This window comes from Ranitomeya variabilis, chromosome 7 (genome assembly GCF_051348905.1).
Source record: "Ranitomeya variabilis isolate aRanVar5 chromosome 7, aRanVar5.hap1, whole genome shotgun sequence".
In the NCBI taxonomy this organism is placed as follows: Eukaryota; Metazoa; Chordata; class Amphibia; order Anura; family Dendrobatidae; genus Ranitomeya; species Ranitomeya variabilis.
The window spans coordinates 248,767,799-248,787,005 of NC_135238.1; the positions used below are offsets into that span (position 1 = coordinate 248,767,799).

At 48.6% G+C, this 19,207-nt stretch overlaps 1 protein-coding gene across 5 annotated transcripts in view; it reads right to left on the minus strand.

The window, feature by feature from the left end:
- SLC35F5 (solute carrier family 35 member F5) overlaps positions 1-19,207 on the minus strand; it is a 335,251-nt gene that overhangs the window by 260,927 nt on the left and 55,117 nt on the right. For 4 of the 5 annotated variants that reach the window (XM_077273435.1, XM_077273437.1, XM_077273439.1 and 1 more), the window contains 5 exons: positions 18,901-19,091; positions 18,660-18,741; positions 18,475-18,562; positions 18,274-18,338; positions 14,871-14,975 (listed from right to left, as the gene is read on the minus strand). In XM_077273435.1, coding sequence (XP_077129550.1) covers positions 14,871-14,975; positions 18,274-18,338; positions 18,475-18,562; positions 18,660-18,741; positions 18,901-19,091 — 531 coding nt within the window. The remainder of the gene's footprint in view (positions 1-14,870; positions 14,976-18,273; positions 18,339-18,474; positions 18,563-18,659; positions 18,742-18,900; positions 19,092-19,207) is intronic. The other variant, XM_077273436.1, reaches the window with a different exon arrangement.

Here is a 19,207-nt window from a genome sequence, read left to right on the forward strand (position 1 = left end):
GCCTCATCTCGTCCGGGACCAAGAGAAGACGGACCGGACAGTGGCAGTCCATGTAGCAGGGGGAGCCATACATCGACTGCCCACTGCCAGGATTCACCTGAACTGGGGAGTCGGGGATGGCGTTGTTGAGGTCGGTTTGATGGAGGATTTGCCTGCAGACGTCTTGCTGGGAAATGACTTGGGGCCCATGTTGTCTGCCTTCTCGGTTGCCCCTCTGGCTGAGACATATCCTGTGACCACCCGGAGACAAGCTCGAGCTGCAGAGGTGGAATCACACTCAGAGGAGGCCCAGGTAAGACATCCCAGCCCTACACGTATTCCCATAGCCAGACACATTTGATTGGAGGGATATCGTGGGAAGTCACAGGAGGGGAGAGGGGTACTGGAAGGGGAACAGTTTGTATGGAAGCAGGGACTCCTCTACCGGATCACAGAGCAGCACCACACAGGGTCGAGCCCCACTATAAAACGACAGCTGGTACCGTGTTTCCCCGAATATAAGCCAGTGTCTTATATTCTTTTTACCCCCAAAAGTCCCACTATGGCTTATTTTCGGGGTATGGCTTATATTAGCCAAAAAAAAGGCGACTTTTTTTTTTAACCAAAAAGTTAACATTTATTAACATGCTGAACAGTATAGTGCCATATAGTGCTCTGCACCGTTCATTATTGCCCCATAGCTGTGCCATATAGTGCTCTGCACCGTTCATTATTGCCCCATAGCTGTGCCATATAGTGCTCTGCACCGTTCATTATTGCCCCATAGCTGTGCCATATAGTGCTCTGCACCATTATTGTCCCATAGCTGTGCCATATAGTGCTCTGCACCGTTCATTATTGCCCCATAGCTGTGCCATATAGTGCTCTGCACCGTCCATTATTGCCCCATAGCTGTGCCATATAGTGCTCTGCACCGTTCATTATTGCCCCATAGCTGTGCCATATAGTGCTCTGCACCGTTCATTATTGCCCCATAGCTGTGCCATACAGTGCTCTGCACCGTTCATTATTGCCCCATAGCTGTGCCATATAGTGCTCTGCACCGTTCATTATTGCCCCATAGCTGTGCCATATAGTGCTCTGCACCGTTCATTATTGCCCCATAGCTGTGCCATATAGTGCTCTGCACGTTCATTATTGCCCCATAGCTGTGCCATATAGTGCTCTGCACCGTTCATTATTGCCCCATAGCTGTGCCATATAGTGCTCTGCACCGTTCATTATTGCCCCATAGCTGTGCCATATAGTGCTCTGCACCGTTCATTATTGCCCCATAGCTGTGCCATATAGTGCTCTGCACCATTATTGCCCCATAGCTGTGCCATATAGTGCTCTGCACCGTTCATTATTGCCCCATAGCTGTGCCATATAGTGCTCTGCACCGTTCATTATTGCCCCATAGCTGTGCCATATAGTGCTCTGCACCATTATTGTCCCATAGCTGTGCCATATAGTGCTCTGCACCGTTCATTATTGCCCCATAGCTGTGCCATATAGTGCTCTGCACCGTCCATTATTGCCCCATAGCTGTGCCATATAGTGCTCTGCACCATTATTGCCCCATAGCTGTGCCATATAGTGCTCTGCACCGTTCATTATTGCCCCATAGCTGTGCCATACAGTGCTCTGCACCGTTCATTATTGCCCCATAGCTGTGCCATATAGTGCTCTGCACCGTTCATTATTGCCCCATAGCTGTGCCATATAGTGCTCTGCACCGTTCATTATTGCCCCATAGCTGTGCCATATAGTGCTCTGCACGTTCATTATTGCCCCATAGCTGTGCCATATAGTGCTCTGCACCGTTCATTATTGCCCCATAGCTGTGCCATATAGTGCTCTGCACCGTTCATTATTGCCCCATAGCTGTGCCATATAGTGCTCTGCACCGTTCATTATTGCCCCATAGCTGTGCCATATAGTGCTCTACACCCTTCATTATTGCCCCATAGCTGTGCCATATAGTGCTCTACACCGTTCATTATTGCCCCATAGCTGTGCCATATAGTGCTCTGCACCATTATTGCCCCATAGCTGTGCCATATAGTGCTCTGCACCGTTCATTATTGCCCCATAGCTGTGCCATATAGTGCTCTGCACCGTTCATTATTGCCCCATAGCTGTGCCATATAGTGCTCTACACCCTTCATTATTGCCCCATAGCTGTGCCATATAGTGCTCTGCACCGTTCATTATTGCCCCATAGCTGTGCCATATAGTGCTCTGCACCATTATTGCCCCATAGCTGTGCCATATAGTGCTCTGCACCGTTCATTATTGCCCCATAGCTGTGCCATATAGTGCTCTGCACCGTTCATTATTGCCCCATAGCTGTGCCATATAGTGCTCTGCACCATTATTGTCCCATAGCTGTGCCATATAGTGCTCTGCACCGTTCATTATTGCCCCATAGCTGTGCCATATAGTGCTCTGCACCGTCCATTATTGCCCCATAGCTGTGCCATATAGTGCTCTGCACCATTATTGCCCCATAGCTGTGCCATATAGTGCTCTGCACCGTTCATTATTGCCCCATAGCTGTGCCATATAGTGCTCTGCACCGTTCATTATTGCCCCATAGCTGTGCCATATAGTGCTCTGCACCGTCCATTATTGCCCCATAGCTGTGCCATATAGTGCTCTGCACCATTATTGCCCCATAGCTGTGCCATATAGTGCTCTGCACCGTTCATTATTGCCCCATAGCTGTGCCATACAGTGCTCTGCACCGTTCATTATTGCCCCATAGCTGTGCCATATAGTGCTCTGCACCGTTCATTATTGCCCCATAGCTGTGCCATATAGTGCTCTGCACCGTTCATTATTGCCCCATAGCTGTGCCATATAGTGCTCTGCACGTTCATTATTGCCCCATAGCTGTGCCATATAGTGCTCTGCACCGTTCATTATTGCCCCATAGCTGTGCCATATAGTGCTCTGCACCGTTCATTATTGCCCCATAGCTGTGCCATATAGTGCTCTGCACCGTTCATTATTGCCCCATAGCTGTGCCATATAGTGCTCTGCACCGTTCATTATTGCCCCATAGCTGTGCCATATAGTGCTCTGCACCATTATTGCCCCATAGCTGTGCCATATAGTGCTCTGCACCGTTCATTATTGCCCCATAGCTGTGCCATATAGTGCTCTGCACCGTCCATTATTGCCCCATAGCTGTGCCATATAGTGCTCTGCACCGTTCATTATTGCCCCATAGCTGTGCCATATAGTGCTCTACACCGTTCATTATTGCCCCATAGCTGTGCCATATAGTGCTCTGCACCGTTCATTATTGCCCCATAGCTGTGCCATATAGTGCTCTGCACAGTTCATTATTGCCCCATAGCTGTGCCATATAGTGCTCTGCACCGTTCATTATTGCCCCATAGCTGTGCCATATAGTGCTCTGCACAGTTCATTATTGCCCCATAGCTGTGCCATATAGTGCTCTGCACCGTTCATTATTGCCCCATAGCTGTGCCATATAGTGCTCTGCACCGTTCATTATTGCCCCATAGCTGTGCCATACAGTGCTCTGCACCATTATTGCCCCATAGCTGTGCCATATAGTGCTCTGCACCGTTCATTACTGCCCCATAGCTGTGCCATATAGTGCTCTGCACAGTTCATTATTGCCCCATAGCTGTGCCATATAGTGCTCTGCACCGTTCATTATTGCCCCATAGCTGTGCCATATAGTGCTCTGCACCGTTTATTATTGCCCCATAGCTGTGCCATATAGTGCTCTGCACTGTTCATTATTGCCCCATAGCTGTGCCATATAGTGCTCTGCACCGTTCATTATTGCCCCATAGCTGTGCCATATAGTGCTCTGCACCGTCCATTATTGCCCCATAGCTGTGCCATATAGTGCTCTGCACCGTTCATTATTGCCCCATAGCTGTGCCATATAGTGCTCTGCACCGTTTATTATTGCCCCATAGCTGTGCCATATAGTGCTCTGCACCGTTCATTATTGCCCCATAGCTGTGCCATATAGTGCTCTACACCCTTCATTATTGCCCCATAGCTGTGCCATATAGTGCTCTGCACCGTCCATTATTGCCCCATAGCTGTGCCATATAGTGCTCTGCACCGTTCATTATTGCCCCATAGCTGTGCCATATAGTGCTCTGCACCATTATTGCCCCATAGCTGTGCCATATAGTGCTCTGCACCGTTCATTATTGCCCCATAGCTGTGCCATATAGTGCTCTGCACCGTTCATTATTGCCCCATAGCTGTGCCATATAGTGCTCTGCACCGTTCATTATTGCCCCATAGCTGTGCCATATAGTGCTCTACACCGTTCATTATTGCCCCATAGCTGTGCCATATAGTGCTCTGCACCGTTTATTATTGCCCCATAGCTGTGCCATATAGTGCTCTGCACCGTTCATTATTGCCCCATAGCTGTGCCATATAGTGCTCTACACCGTTCATTATTGCCCCATAGCTGTGCCATATAGTGCTCTGCACCGTTCATTATTGCCCCATAGCTGTGCCATACAGTGCTCTGCACCATTATTGCCCCATAGCTGTGCCATATAGTGCTCTGCACCGTTCATTACTGCCCCATAGCTGTGCCATATAGTGCTCTGCACCGTTCATTACTGCCCCATAGCTGTGCCATATAGTGCTCTGCACCGTCCATTATTGCCCCATAGCTGTGCCATATAGTGCTCTGCACCGTCCATTATTGCCCCATAGCTGTGCCATATAGTGCTCTGCACCGTTCATTATTGCCCCATAGCTGTGCCATATAGTGCTCTGCACCGTTCATTATTGCCCCATAGCTGTGCCATATAGTGCTCTGCACCATTCATTATTGCCCCATAGCTGTGCCATATAGTGCTCTACACCCTTCATTATTGCCCCATAGCTGTGCCATATAGTGCTCTGCACCGTTCATTATTGCCCCATAGCTGTGCCATATAGTGCTCTGCACCATTATTGCCCCATAGCTGTGCCATATAGTGCTCTGCACCGTTATTGCCCCATAGCTGTGCCATATAGTGCTCTGCACCGTTCATTATTGCCCCATAGCTGTGCCATATAGTGCTCTGCACCATTCATTATTGCCCCATAGCTGTGCCATATAGTGCTCTACACCGTTCATTATTGCCCCATAGCTGTGCCATATAGTGCTCTGCACCGTTCATTATTGCCCCATAGCTGTGCCATATAGTGCTCTGCACAGTTCATTATTGCCCCATAGCTGTGCCATATAGTGCTCTGCACAGTTCATTATTGCCCCATAGCTGTGCCATATAGTGCTCTGCACCGTTCATTATTGCCCCATAGCTGTGCCATATAGTGCTCTGCACCGTTTATTATTGCCCCATAGCTGTGCCATATAGTGCTCTGCACTGTTCATTATTGCCCCATAGCTGTGCCATATAGTGCTCTGCACCGTTCATTATTGCCCCATAGCTGTGCCATATAGTGCTCTGCACCGTTTATTATTGCCCCATAGCTGTGCCATATAGTGCTCTGCACCGTTCATTATTGCCCCATAGCTGTGCCATATAGTGCTCTACACCCTTCATTATTGCCCCATAGCTGTGCCATATAGTGCTCTGCACCGTCCATTATTGCCCCATAGCTGTGCCATATAGTGCTCTGCACCGTTCATTATTGCCCCATAGCTGTGCCATATAGTGCTCTGCACCATTATTGCCCCATAGCTGTGCCATATAGTGCTCTGCACCGTTCATTATTGCCCCATAGCTGTGCCATATAGTGCTCTGCACCGTTCATTATTGCCCCATAGCTGTGCCATATAGTGCTCTACACCGTTCATTATTGCCCCATAGCTGTGCCATATAGTGCTCTGCACCGTTTATTATTGCCCCATAGCTGTGCCATATAGTGCTCTGCACCGTTCATTATTGCCCCATAGCTGTGCCATATAGTGCTCTGCACCGTTTATTATTGCCCCATAGCTGTGCCATATAGTGCTCTGCACCGTTCATTATTGCCCCATAGCTGTGCCATATAGTGCTCTGCACCGTTCATTATTGCCCCATAGCTGTGCCATATAGTGCTCTGCACCGTTCATTATTGCCCCATAGCTGTGCCATATAGTGCTCTACACCGTTCATTATTGCCCCATAGCTGTGCCATATAGTGCTCTGCACCGTTCATTATTGCCCCATAGCTGTGCCATACAGTGCTCTGCACCATTATTGCCCCATAGCTGTGCCATATAGTGCTCTGCACCGTTCATTACTGCCCCATAGCTGTGCCATATAGTGCTCTGCACCGTTCATTACTGCCCCATAGCTGTGCCATATAGTGCTCTGCACCGTCCATTATTGCCCCATAGCTGTGCCATATAGTGCTCTGCACCGTCCATTATTGCCCCATAGCTGTGCCATATAGTGCTCTGCACCGTTCATTATTGCCCCATAGCTGTGACATATAGTGCTCTGCACCATTATTGCCCCATAGCTGTGCCATATAGTGCTCTGCACCATTATTGCCCCATAGCTGTGCCATATAGTGCTCTGCACCGTTCATTATTGCCCCATAGCTGTGCCATATAGTGCTCTGCACCATTATTGCCCCATAGCTGTGCCATATAGTGCTCTGCACCGTTCATTATTGCCCCATAGCTGTGCCATATAGTGCTCTGCACCGTTCATTATTGCCCCATAGCTGTGCCATATAGTGCTCTGCACCGTTCATTATTGCCCCATAGCTGTGCCATATAGTGCTCTGCACCGTTCATTATTGCCCCATAGCTGTGCCATATAGTGCTCTGCACCGTTCATTATTGCCCCATAGCTGTGCCATATAGTGCTCTGCACAGTTCATTATTGCCCCATAGCTGTGCCATATAGTGCTCTGCACCGTCCATTATTGCCCCATAGCTGTGCCATATAGTGCTCTGCACCATTGCCCCATAGCTGTGCCATATAGTGCTCTGCACCGTTCCTTATTGCCCCATAGCTGTGCCATATAGTGCTCTGCACCGTCCATTATTGCCCCATAGCTGTGCAATATAGTGCTCTGCACCATTATTGCCCCATAGCTGTGCCATATAGTGCTCTGCACCGTTCATTATTGCCCCATAGCTGTGCCATAGAAAGCTGTGCCATATAGTGCTCTGCACCGTTCATTATTGCCCCATAGCTGTGCCATATAGTGCTCTGCACAGTTCATTATTGCCCCATAGCTGTGCCATATAGTGCTCTGCACCGTTCATTATTGCCCCATAGCTGTGCCATATAGTGCTCTGCACCGTTCATTATTGCCCCATAGCTGTGCCATATAGTGCTCTGCACCGTTCATTATTGCCCCATAGCTGTGCCATATAGTGCTCTGCACCGTTCATTATTGTCCCATAGCTGTGCCATATAGTGCTCTGCACCATTCATTATTGCCCCATAGCTGTGCCATATAGTGCTCTGCACCGTTCATTATTGCCCCCATAGCTGTGCCATATAGTGCTCTGCACAGTTCATTATTGCCCCATAGCTGTGCCATATAGTGCTCTGCACCGTCCATTATTGCCCCATAGCTGTGCCATATAGTGCTCTGCACAGTTCATTATTGCCCCATAGCTGTGCCATATAGTGCTCTGCACCGTTCATTATTGCCCCATAGCTGTGCCATATAGTGCTCTGCACCGTTCATTATTGCCCCATAGCTGTGCCATATAGTGCTCTGCACCGTTCATTATTGCCCCATAGCTGTGCCATATAGTGCTCTGCACCGTTCATTATTGCCCCATAGCTGTGCCATATAGTGCTCTGCACCGCCCATTATTGCCCCATAGCTGTGCCATATAGTGCTCTGCACCGTTCATTATTGCCCCATAGCTGTGCCATATAGTGCTCTGCACCGTTCATTATTGCCCCATAGCTGTGCCATATAGTGCTCTACACCCTTCATTATTGCCCCATAGCTGTGCCATATAGTGCTCTGCACCGTTCATTATTGCCCCATAGCTGTGCCATATAGTGCTCTGCACCATTATTGCCCCATAGCTGTGCCATATAGTGCTCTGCACCGTTCATTATTGCCCCATAGCTGTGCCATATAGTGCTCTGCACCATTATTGCCCCATAGCTGTGCCATATAGTGCTCTGCACCGTTCATTATTGCCCCATAGCTGTGCCATATAGTGCTCTGCACCGTTCATTATTGCCCCATAGCTGTGCCATATAGCGCTCTGCACCATTATTGCCCCATAGCTGTGCCATATAGTGCTCTGCACCGTTCATTATTGCCCCATAGCTGTGCCATATAGTGCTCTGCACCGTTCATTATTGCCCCATAGCTGTGCCATATAGTGCTCTGCACCGTTCATTATTGCCCCATAGCTGTGCCATATAGTGCTCTGCACCGTTCATTATTGCCCCATAGCTGTGCCATATAGTGCTCTGCACCGTCCATTATTGCCCCATAGCTGTGCCATATAGTGCTCTGCACCGTTCATTATTGCCCCATAGATGTGCCATATAGTGCTCTGCACCGTCCATTATTGCCCCATAGCTGTGCCATATAGTGCTCTGCACCATTGCCCCATAGCTGTGCCATATAGTGCTCTGCACCGTTCCTTATTGCCCCATAGCTGTGCCATATAGTGCTCTGCACCGTCCATTATTGCCCCATAGCTGTGCCATATAGTGCTCTGCACCGTTCATTATTGCCCCATAGCTGTGCCATATAGTGCTCTGCACCGTTCATTATTGCCCCATAGCTGTGCCATACAGTGCTCTGCACCATTATTGCCCCATAGCTGTGCCATATAGTGCTCTGCACCGTTCATTATTGCCCCATAGCTGTGCCATATAGTGCTCTACACCGTTCATTATTGCCCCATAGCTGTGCCATATAGTGCTCTACACCGTTCATTATTGCCCCATAGCTGTGCCATATAGTGCTCTGCACTGTTCATTATTGCCCCATAGCTGTGCCATATAGTGCTCTGCACCGTTCATTATTGCCCCATAGCTGTGCCATATAGTGCTCTGCACCGTTCATTACTGCCCCATAGCTGTGCCATATAGTGCTCTGCACCGTTCATTATTGCCCCATAGCTGTGCCATATAGTGCTCTGCACCGTTCATTATTGCCCCATAGCTGTGCCATATAGTGCTCTGCACCGTTCATTATTGCCCCATAGCTGTGCCATATAGTGCTCTGCACCGTCCATTATTGCCCCATAGCTGTGCCATATAGTGCTCTGCACCGTTCATTATTGCCCCATAGATGTGCCATATAGTGCTCTGCACCGTCCATTATTGCCCCATAGCTGTGCCATATAGTGCTCTGCACCATTGCCCCATAGCTGTGCCATATAGTGCTCTGCACCGTTCCTTATTGCCCCATAGCTGTGCCATATAGTGCTCTGCACCGTTCATTATTGTCCCATAGCTGTGCCATATAGTGCTCTGCACCGTTCATTATTGCCCCATAGCTGTGCCATATAGTGCTCTGCACCATTCATTATTGCCCCATAGCTGTGCCATATAGTGCTCTGCACCGTCCATTATTGCCCCATAGCTGTGCCATATAGTGCTCTGCACCGTTCATTATTGCCCCATAGCTGTGCCATATAGTGCTCTGCACCGTTCATTATTGCCCCATAGCTGTGCCATATAGTGCTCTGCACCGTCCATTATTGCCCCATAGCTGCTGCTGCTGCAATAAAAATAATAAAACACATACTCACCTCTCTTGCTTGCAGCTCCTCGGCGCCATCTTTCCGGCGTCTCTCCGCACTGACTGATCAGGCAGAGGGCGGCGCGCACACTATATGCGTCATCGCGCCCTCTGACCTGAACAGTTAGTGCGGAGAGACGCCGGGAAGATGGAGACAGCGCCCGGCGTGTGGAACGAGGACAGGTGAATATGACATACTTACCTGCTCCCGGCGTCCCGCTCCCCCTGCCCGTCCCACTGTCTTCGGTGCCGCAGCCTCTTCCTCTGTCAGCGGTCACCGGCATCGCTGATTAGAGAAATTATGCGGCTCCGCCCCTATGGGAGGTGGAGCCGCCTATTCATTTCTCTAATGAGCGGTCCCACGTGACCGCTGAACAGGGGAAGAGCTGCGGCACCGAAGACCGTGGGACGGGCAGGGGGAGCGGGACGCCGGGACTAGGTAAGTATGCCTCAGCGCCCTCTCCCCCTCACCCGCCACGTGTTTTCCACTACGGCTTATTTTCGGGGTATGGCTTATATTAGCCGCCCCTTCTCTACCCCCCACTACGGCTTATTATCGGGGAAACACGGTAGTTCCCAAGAAGTACAGGCAGGAGTTACTGCGAATCTCTCATGACATACCCTTGGCCGGGCACTTCGGCGTCAGTCGCACCAGGCATTGTCTGACACAAAACTTCTTTTGGCCTGGGGTAACCTATGATGTTCGTCAGTACTGCCAGACCTGTGACCGTTGCCAGCGCATTGGCAAGAGGGGAGATCGATGCAAGGCCAAATTACGCCCCCTCCCCATTGTGGTGGAACCCTTTAGCCGACTAGCGGTCGATCTGATAGGGCCGTTAGCCAAACCCAGTCCGTCAGGGAAAAGGTATATATTGACAGTGGTAGATTATGCCACACGGTATCCAGAGGCGGTTGTGTTACCTAACATACTGGCAGAGACGGTGGCGGCTGCCCTGCTCCAGGTTTTCTCACGGGTTGGATTTCCCCAGGAGATTATCTCAGACCAGGGTACCCAGTTTACAGCAGAGGTGACCAACCAACTGTGGAAGCTGTGCGGCGTAAAGTCCATTAGAAGCGCCCCGTACCACCCGCAAACCAGTGGGTTGTGTGAACGCTTTAAAGGGACGTTAAAACAACTCATTGGGACTTTTACCAGGACCTACAGGGACTGGGAGAAATTCTTGCCTCACCTCCTGTTTGCCTATCGGGAGGTGCCCCAAGAATCCACGGGGTTCTCCCCGTTCGAACTGGTATACAGGAGGCGGGTAAGGGGACCCCTAGACTTAGTGCTGGGGGGTTCCGTAACACTATATATCACCGGTCAGTGGTCCCTGGTGGTCTGCGTTACATGTATATACTATATATCACCGGTCAGCGGTCCCTGGTGGTCTCTGTCATGTGTATATACTATATATCACCGGTCAGTGGTCCCTGGTGGTCTCGATCATGTGTATGTACTATATATCACCCGTTAACGGTACCTGGTGGTCTGCGTCACATGTAGATACTATATATCACTGGTCAGCGGTCCCTGGTGGTCTCTGTCATGTGTATATACTATATATCACCGGTCAGCTGTCCCTGGTGGTCTGTGTCATGTGTATATACTATATATCACCGGTCAGCTGTCCCTGGTGGTCTGTGTCATGTGTATATACTATATATCACCGGTCAGCTGTCCCTGGTGGTCTGCCTCACATGTAGATACTATATATCACCGGTCAGCTGTCCCTGGTGGTCTGTGTCATGTGTATATACTATATATCACCGGTCAGCTGTCCCTGGTGGTCTGTGTCATGTGTATATACTATATATCACCGGTCAGCTGTCCCTGGTGGTCTCTGTCATGTGTATATACTATATATCACCAGTCAGCTGTCCCTGGTGGTCTGCCTCACATGTAGATACTATATATCACCGTTCAGCTATCCCTGGTGGTCTCTGTCACGTGTATATACTATATATCACCGGTCAGCGGTCCCTGGTGGTCTGTGTCATGTGTATATACTATATATCACCGGTCAGCTGTCCCTGGTGGTCTGCCTCACATGTAGATACTATATATCACCGGTCAGCTGTCCCTGGTGGTCTGTGTCACATGTAGATACTATATATCACCGTTCAGCGGTCCCTGGTGGTCTGTGTCATGTGTATATACTATATATCACCCGTCAGCTGTCCCTGGTGGTCTGTGTCATGTGTATATACTATATATCACCGGTCAGCTGTCCCTGGTGGTCTGTGTCATGTGTATATACTATATATCACCGGTCAGCGGTCCCTGGTGGTCTCGATCATGTGTATATACTATATATCACCGGTCAGCGGTCCCTGGTGGTCTGTGTCATGTGTATATACTATATATCACCGGTCAGCGGTCCCTGGTGGTCTGTGTCATGTGTATATACTATATATCACCCGTCAGCTGTCCCTGGTGGTCTGTGTCATGTGTATATACTATATATCACCGTTCAGCTATCCCTGGTGGTCTGTGTCATGTGTATATACTATATATCACCGGTCAGCTGTCCCTGGTGGTCTGTCATGTGTATATACTATATATCACCGGTCAGCGGTCCCTGGTGGTCTCGATCATGTGTATATACTATATATCACCGGTCAGCGGTCCCTGGTGGTCTGTGTCATATGTAGATACTATATATCACCGGTCAGCTGTCCCTGGTGGTCTGTCATGTGTATATACTATATATCACCGGTCAGCGGTCCCTGGTGGTCTCGATCATGTGTATATACTATATATCACCGGTCAGCGGTCCCTGGTGGTCTGTGTCACATGTAGATACTATATATCACCGGTCAGCGGTCCCTGGTGGTCTGTGTCATGTGTATATACTGTATATCACCGGTCAGCTGTCCCTGGTGGTCTGCCTCACATGTAGATACTATATATCACCGGTCAGCTGTCCCTGGTGGTCTCTGTCATGTGTATATACTGTATATCACCGGTCAGCTGTCCCTGGTGGTCTGCCTCACATGTAGATACTATATATCACCGTTCAGCTATCCCTGGTGGTCTCGATCATGTGTATATACTATATATCACCGGTCAGCGGTCCCTGGTGGTCTCGATCATGTGTATATACTATATATCACCGGTCAGCTGTCCCTGGTGGTCTGTGTCATGTGTATATACTATATATCACCGTTCAGCTGTCCCTGGTGGTCTGTGTCATGTGTATATACTATATATCACCGTTCAGCTGTCCCTGGTGGTCTGCCTCACATGTAGATACTATATATCACCGGTCAGCTGTCCCTGGTGGTCTGCCTCACATGTAGATACTATATATCACCGGTCAGCTGTCCCTGGTGGTCTGCCTCACATGTAGATACTGTATATCACCGGTCAGCTGTCCCTGGTGGTCTGTGTCATGTGTATATACTATATATCACCGGTCAGTGGTCCCTGGTGGTCTGTGTCATGTGTATATACTATATATCACCGGTCAGCGGTCCCTGGTGGTCTCTGTCATGTGTATATACTATATATCACCGGTCAGTGGTCCCTGGTGGTCTGTGTCATGTGTATATACTATATATCACCGGTCAGCTGTCCCTGGTGGTCTGCCTCACATGTAGATACTATATATCACCGGTCAGCTGTCCCTGGTGGTCTGCCTCACATGTAGATACTATATATCACCGGTCAGCTGTCCCTGGTGGTCTGCCTCACATGTAGATACTGTATATCACCGGTCAGCTGTCCCTGGTGGTCTGTGTCATGTGTATATACTATATATCACCGGTCAGCTGTCCCTGGTGGTCTGTGTCATGTGTATATACTATATATCACCGGTCAGCTGTCCCTGGTGGTCTGTGTCATGTGTATATACTATATATCACCAGTCAGCTGTCCCTGGTGGTCTGCCTCACATGTAGATACTATATATCACCGGTCAGCTGTCCCTGGTGGTCTGCCTCACATGTAGATACTGTATATCACCGTTCAGCTATCCCTGGTGGTCTGTGTCACATGTAGATACTGTATATCACCGGTCAGCTGTCCCTGGTGGTCTGCCTCACATGTAGATACTATATATCACCGGTCAGCTGTCCCTGGTGGTCTGCCTCACATGTAGATACTATATATCACCGGTCAGCTGTCCCTGGTGGTCTGCCTCACATGTAGATACTATATATCACCGGTCAGCTGTCCCTGGTGGTCTCCGTCATGTGTAGATACTATATATCACCGGTCAGCTGTCCCTGGTGGTCTGTGTCACATGTAGATACTGTATATCACCGGTCAGCTGTCCCTGGTGGTCTGTATCACATGTAGATACTGTATATCACCGGTCAGTGGTCCCTGGTGGTCTCCGTCATGTGTATATACTATATATCACCGGTCAGCTGTCCCTGGTGGTCTGTGTCACATGTAGATACTGTATATCACCGGTCAGTGGTCCCTGGTGGTCTCCGTCATGTGTATATACTATATATCACCGGTCAGCTGTCCCTGGTGGTCTGTGTCACATGTAGATACTGTATATCACCAGTCAGTGGTCCCTGGTGGTCTCCGTCATGTGTATATACTATATATCACCGGTCAGCTGTCCCTGGTGGTCTGTGTCACATGTAGATACTGTATATCACCAGTCAGTGGTCCCTGGTGGTCTCCGTCATGTGTATATACTATATATCACCGGTCAGCTGTCCCTGGTGGTCTGTGTCACATGTAGATACTGTATATCACCAGTCAGTGGTCCCTGGTGGTCTCCGTCATGTGTATATACTATATATCACCGGTCAGCTGTCCCTGGTGGTCTCCGTCATGTGTAGATACTATATATCACCGGTCAGCTGTCCCTGGTGGTCTGTGTCACATGTAGATACTGTATATCACCGGTCAGCTGTCCCTGGTGGTCTGCCTCACATGTAGATACTGTATATCACCAGTCAGTGGTCCCTGGTGGTCTCCGTCATGTGTATATACTATATATCACCGGTCAGCTGTCCCTGGTGGTCTGTGTCACATGTAGATACTGTATATCACCAGTCAGTGGTCCCTGGTGGTCTCCGTCATGTGTATATACTATATATCACCGGTCAGCTGTCCCTGGTGGTCTGTGTCACATGTAGATACTGTATATCACCAGTCAGTGGTCCCTGGTGGTCTCCGTCATGTGTATATACTATATATCACCGGTTACAGCCAGCATTGAGAATATACTCACCAAAGAACATGGGGATATCAAGCTTCTCCTCCCGATCCACCTTCCTCTTTATCATGACGATGTAGACGGCGTACAGGGCGGCCCCGAGCAGCGACCACAGAGAACCTGGGGCAATAATCTTAGTAAGAGGGGCAAGAGCCACGCAGAAGCCCCCATATCACACATGACGGGATCTACTGTACGGTATGATCTATACACAGGACCGGGATCTACTGTACTGTATTATCTATACACAATGTCACACAGATGAAGGGATCTACTATATACAGGACCGGGATCTACTGTACTGTACGATCTATACACAGCACCGGGATGTACTGTACTGTATTATCTATACACAATATCACACAGATGAAGGGATCTACTATATACAGGACCGGGATCTACTGTACTGTACGATCTATACACAGCACCGGGATCTACTGTACTGTATTATCTATACACAATATCACACAGATGAAGGGATCTACTATATACAGGACCGGGATCTACTGTACTGTACGATCTATACACAGCACCGGGATCTACTGTACTGTATTATCTATACACAATATCACACAGATGAAGGGATCTACTATATACAGGACCGAGATCTACTGTACTGTATGATCTATACACAGGACCGGGATCTACTGTACTGTATGATCTATACACAGGCAATGTCACAGACCAGACGAAGGGATCTACTATATACAGGGCCGGGATCTGCTGTACTGTATGATCTATGCACAGCACCGGGATCTACTGTGTTATGACCCCAATGGCGAGGGTCTCAGAGGAACGTGGAAGTCTGCAGAATACAAAAAACCAGCTCATAGGGCAGTGGTAACTGGGTTGACCATATATCTACTCCTAACGCCAACACTAGAAGTAGCCGGGGATCATTCCTAAGTTGATTCTAGATGACACGCGCCAGCCGGAGAATCTAACTACCCCTAGTAGAGGAAAACAAAGACCTTTCTTGCCTCCAGAGAAGGGGACCCCAAAGCTGGATAGAAGCCCCCCACAAATAATGACGGTGAGGTAAGAGGAAATGACAAACACAGAAATGAACCAGGTTTAGCACAGAGAGGCCCGCTTACTGATAGCAGAATAAAGAAAGGTAACTTATATGGTCAACAAAAACCCTATCAAAATCCACACTGGAAATTCAAGAACCCCCGAACCGTCTAACGGTCCGGGGGGAGAACACCAGCCCCCTAGAGCTTCCAGCAAAGGTCAGGATATAGATTTGGAACAAGCTGGACAAAAATACAAAACCAAAACAAATAGCAAAAAGCAAAAGGCAGACTTAGCTGATATAACTGGAACCAGGATCAGTAGACAAGAGCACAGCAGACTAGCTCTGATAACTACGTTGCCAGGCATAGAACTGAAGGTCCAGGGAGCTTATATAGCAACACCCCTAACTAACGACCCAGGTGCGGATAAAAGGAATGACAGAAAAACCAGAGTCAAAAAACTAGTAACCACTAGAGGGAGCAAAAAGCTAATTCACAACACTACTGTACTGTATTATCTATACACAATATCACACAGATGAAGGGATCTACTATATACAGGACCGAGATCTACTGTACTGTATGATCTATACACAGGACCGGGATCTACTGTACTGTATGATCTATACACAGGCAACGTCACAGACCAGAGGAAGGGATCTACTATATACAGGACCGGGATCTACTGTACTGTATGATCTATACACAGGAAACGTCACAGACCAGAGGAAGGGATCTACTATATACAGGACCGGGATCTACTGTACTGTATGATCTATACACAGGCAACGTCACAGACCAGAGGAAGGGATCTACTATATACAGGATCGGGATGTGCTATGTCCTGTGGGGAAAATAAGTAATTGATACTCTGCAGATTCTGCAAGTTTTCCGCCTACAAAGAATGGAGAGATCTGTAATTTGTATCGTAGGTACACTTCATCTGGGAGAGACAGAACCTAAGAATAAAATACAGAAAATCACATTGTAGGATTGTTACATAATTTATTTGCATTTTATTACATGAAATAAGTATTTGATACAATAGAAAAACAGAACTTAATATTTGGCCCAGAAACCTTTGTTTGGAATTACAGAGGTCGGACTTTTCCTGTACTTTTTGACCATATTTACACACCAGGAATTTTGGCCCACTCCTCCATACAGATCTCCTTCAGATCTTTTGTGTTTTGGGGCTGTCGCTGGGCAACATTGAGTTTCAGCTTCCTCCAAAGATCCTACTGGGTTCAGGTGTGTAGACTGGCTAGACCACTCCAGGACCTTGAAATGCTTCTTACAGAGCCACTCCTTAGTTGCCCTGTGTGTTTCGGGTCGCAGTCATGCTGGAAGACCCAGACTCGACCCACCTTCAATGCACTTACTGAGGGAAGGAGGTTGTTGGCCAATATATTGTGAATCATGACCCCATCCATCCTCCCTTCAATACGGTGCTGTCGTCCTTTCCACTTTGCAGAAAAGCACCCATAAAGTATGAGGTTTCCTCCACCATGTTGCACGGTTGGGACAGTGTTCTTGGGGTTGTACTCATCCTTCTTCTTCCTCCAAACATGGCGAGTGGAGTTGATACCAAAAAGTTCTGTTTTGGTCTCATCTGAACACATGACCTTCTCCCATGCCTCCTCTTGATCATCCATATGGTCATAGGTGAACTACAAACGGGCCTGGCCATGTGCTGGCATGAGCGTGCCCTGCAGGATTTTAATCTGTGACGGCGTAGTGCGTTACTAACGGTAATGTTGAAACTGTGGACCCAGCTCTCGTCAGGTCAGTGACCAGGTCCTCACGTGTCGTTCTGGGCTGATTCCTGACCTTTCTCAGAATCATCCTTACCCCACGAGGCGAGATCTTGCATGGAGCCCCAGACTGATGAAGACTGACAGTCATCTTATGCTTCTTCCATTCTCTAAGAATTGTGCCAACCTTTGCGGCCTTCTCACCAAGCTGCTTGCCTACTGTCCTGTAGCCCATCCCAGCCTTGTGCAGCTCTACAATGTTGTCCCTAGTGTCCTTAGACCGCTCTTTGGTCTTGGCCATGGTGGAGATGCGTGTGAGAGAGAGAGTGTGGACAGGTGTATGTTACAAAGGTAACAAGTTCAACAGGTGCAGTTAATGGAGGTAATGAGTTGGAGGGCTTCTTACAGAAAAACTAACAGTCTGTGAGAGCCAGAACGCAATACAATGCAATTTAATTATTTAACCGATCATACAATGCGTTTTTCAGGATGTTCTGGTATTTATTTTTAGATTCTGTCTCTAACAGGTGAAGTGCATCTCCGATAAAAATTGCAGACCTCTCCATTCTTTGTAGGTGGAAAACTTGAAAATTAGATCAAATACTTATTTTCCACACTGTATCCCCATGTATCGATCTGAGTCTTTACCTATCGTGTCCTTATCCCTGGAACTGCCAGATCCGGACAAGCTGACCAGCACCACTCCGCCAATACTGTGAAGGAAAACAAGGGAACATATGATGGGATCACACATGGCAGGAGCAAAATGGAAAAGACCAGAATGGTGGAACGGGGAAGGTCGGCATGGTGGGAGAGGGAACCAATGAGAAATGCAAAATCTCTATTAACCTGAGGATCACGGCCAATAATTTGGAGAGAGTGAAGCGGTCGCCACTGTTACTGGGAAAGATGGAGGCCAGGATCAGGGTGAAGAGACCTGAAATAAACACCACAAGTTCAGAGCAATGGCGCCTCCGCTGGTCATGCAGTTACTGAGTCTGAGCGTCTATGGAGTAGATGGCAGGCGATCTCACCTGAAGTGGACGAGATGATGTTCACAATGGAGACCCGAGTGTCGGACAGCGCCTCCTGATAGGAATAGTTGGCCAAGAACCACTGTGATGAGGAAGGAACAGATGGGAGCTCAGCATACAAAGTCTGAGGTCTCCTTCACGACTCCCTCACTCACCTGCTGATAACGACCAGCGAGGACCACAGCATGCAGAGGACGCCACTCAGACGCCATCAGAACCAATCACAACAACTCGCTCTTACCACAAAGCAGAAGAAGAAACTGATCTTGGCAACTTGGCAGATTGTGAACTTTCCGCTCGTCCTCACTGCAGCCTCGCTGTCTCGGACAGGCGGATGCAACATGCGCGACAGTTTGGCTTCCAGAGCTTGGCTTGATGGCAGCTGCCGCACTTCCATGAGATTGCTGAACCTTACACGAGGCTTCTTAGTAGCTAAAAATGAAAATGCATACTGTAGATTACGAGAACATGGAAGCAGAGATGCTGCAGAACCTCACACGACACATGAGCATGATCACCAGTAAGGTGGATTATCTATGCAGCGAGAT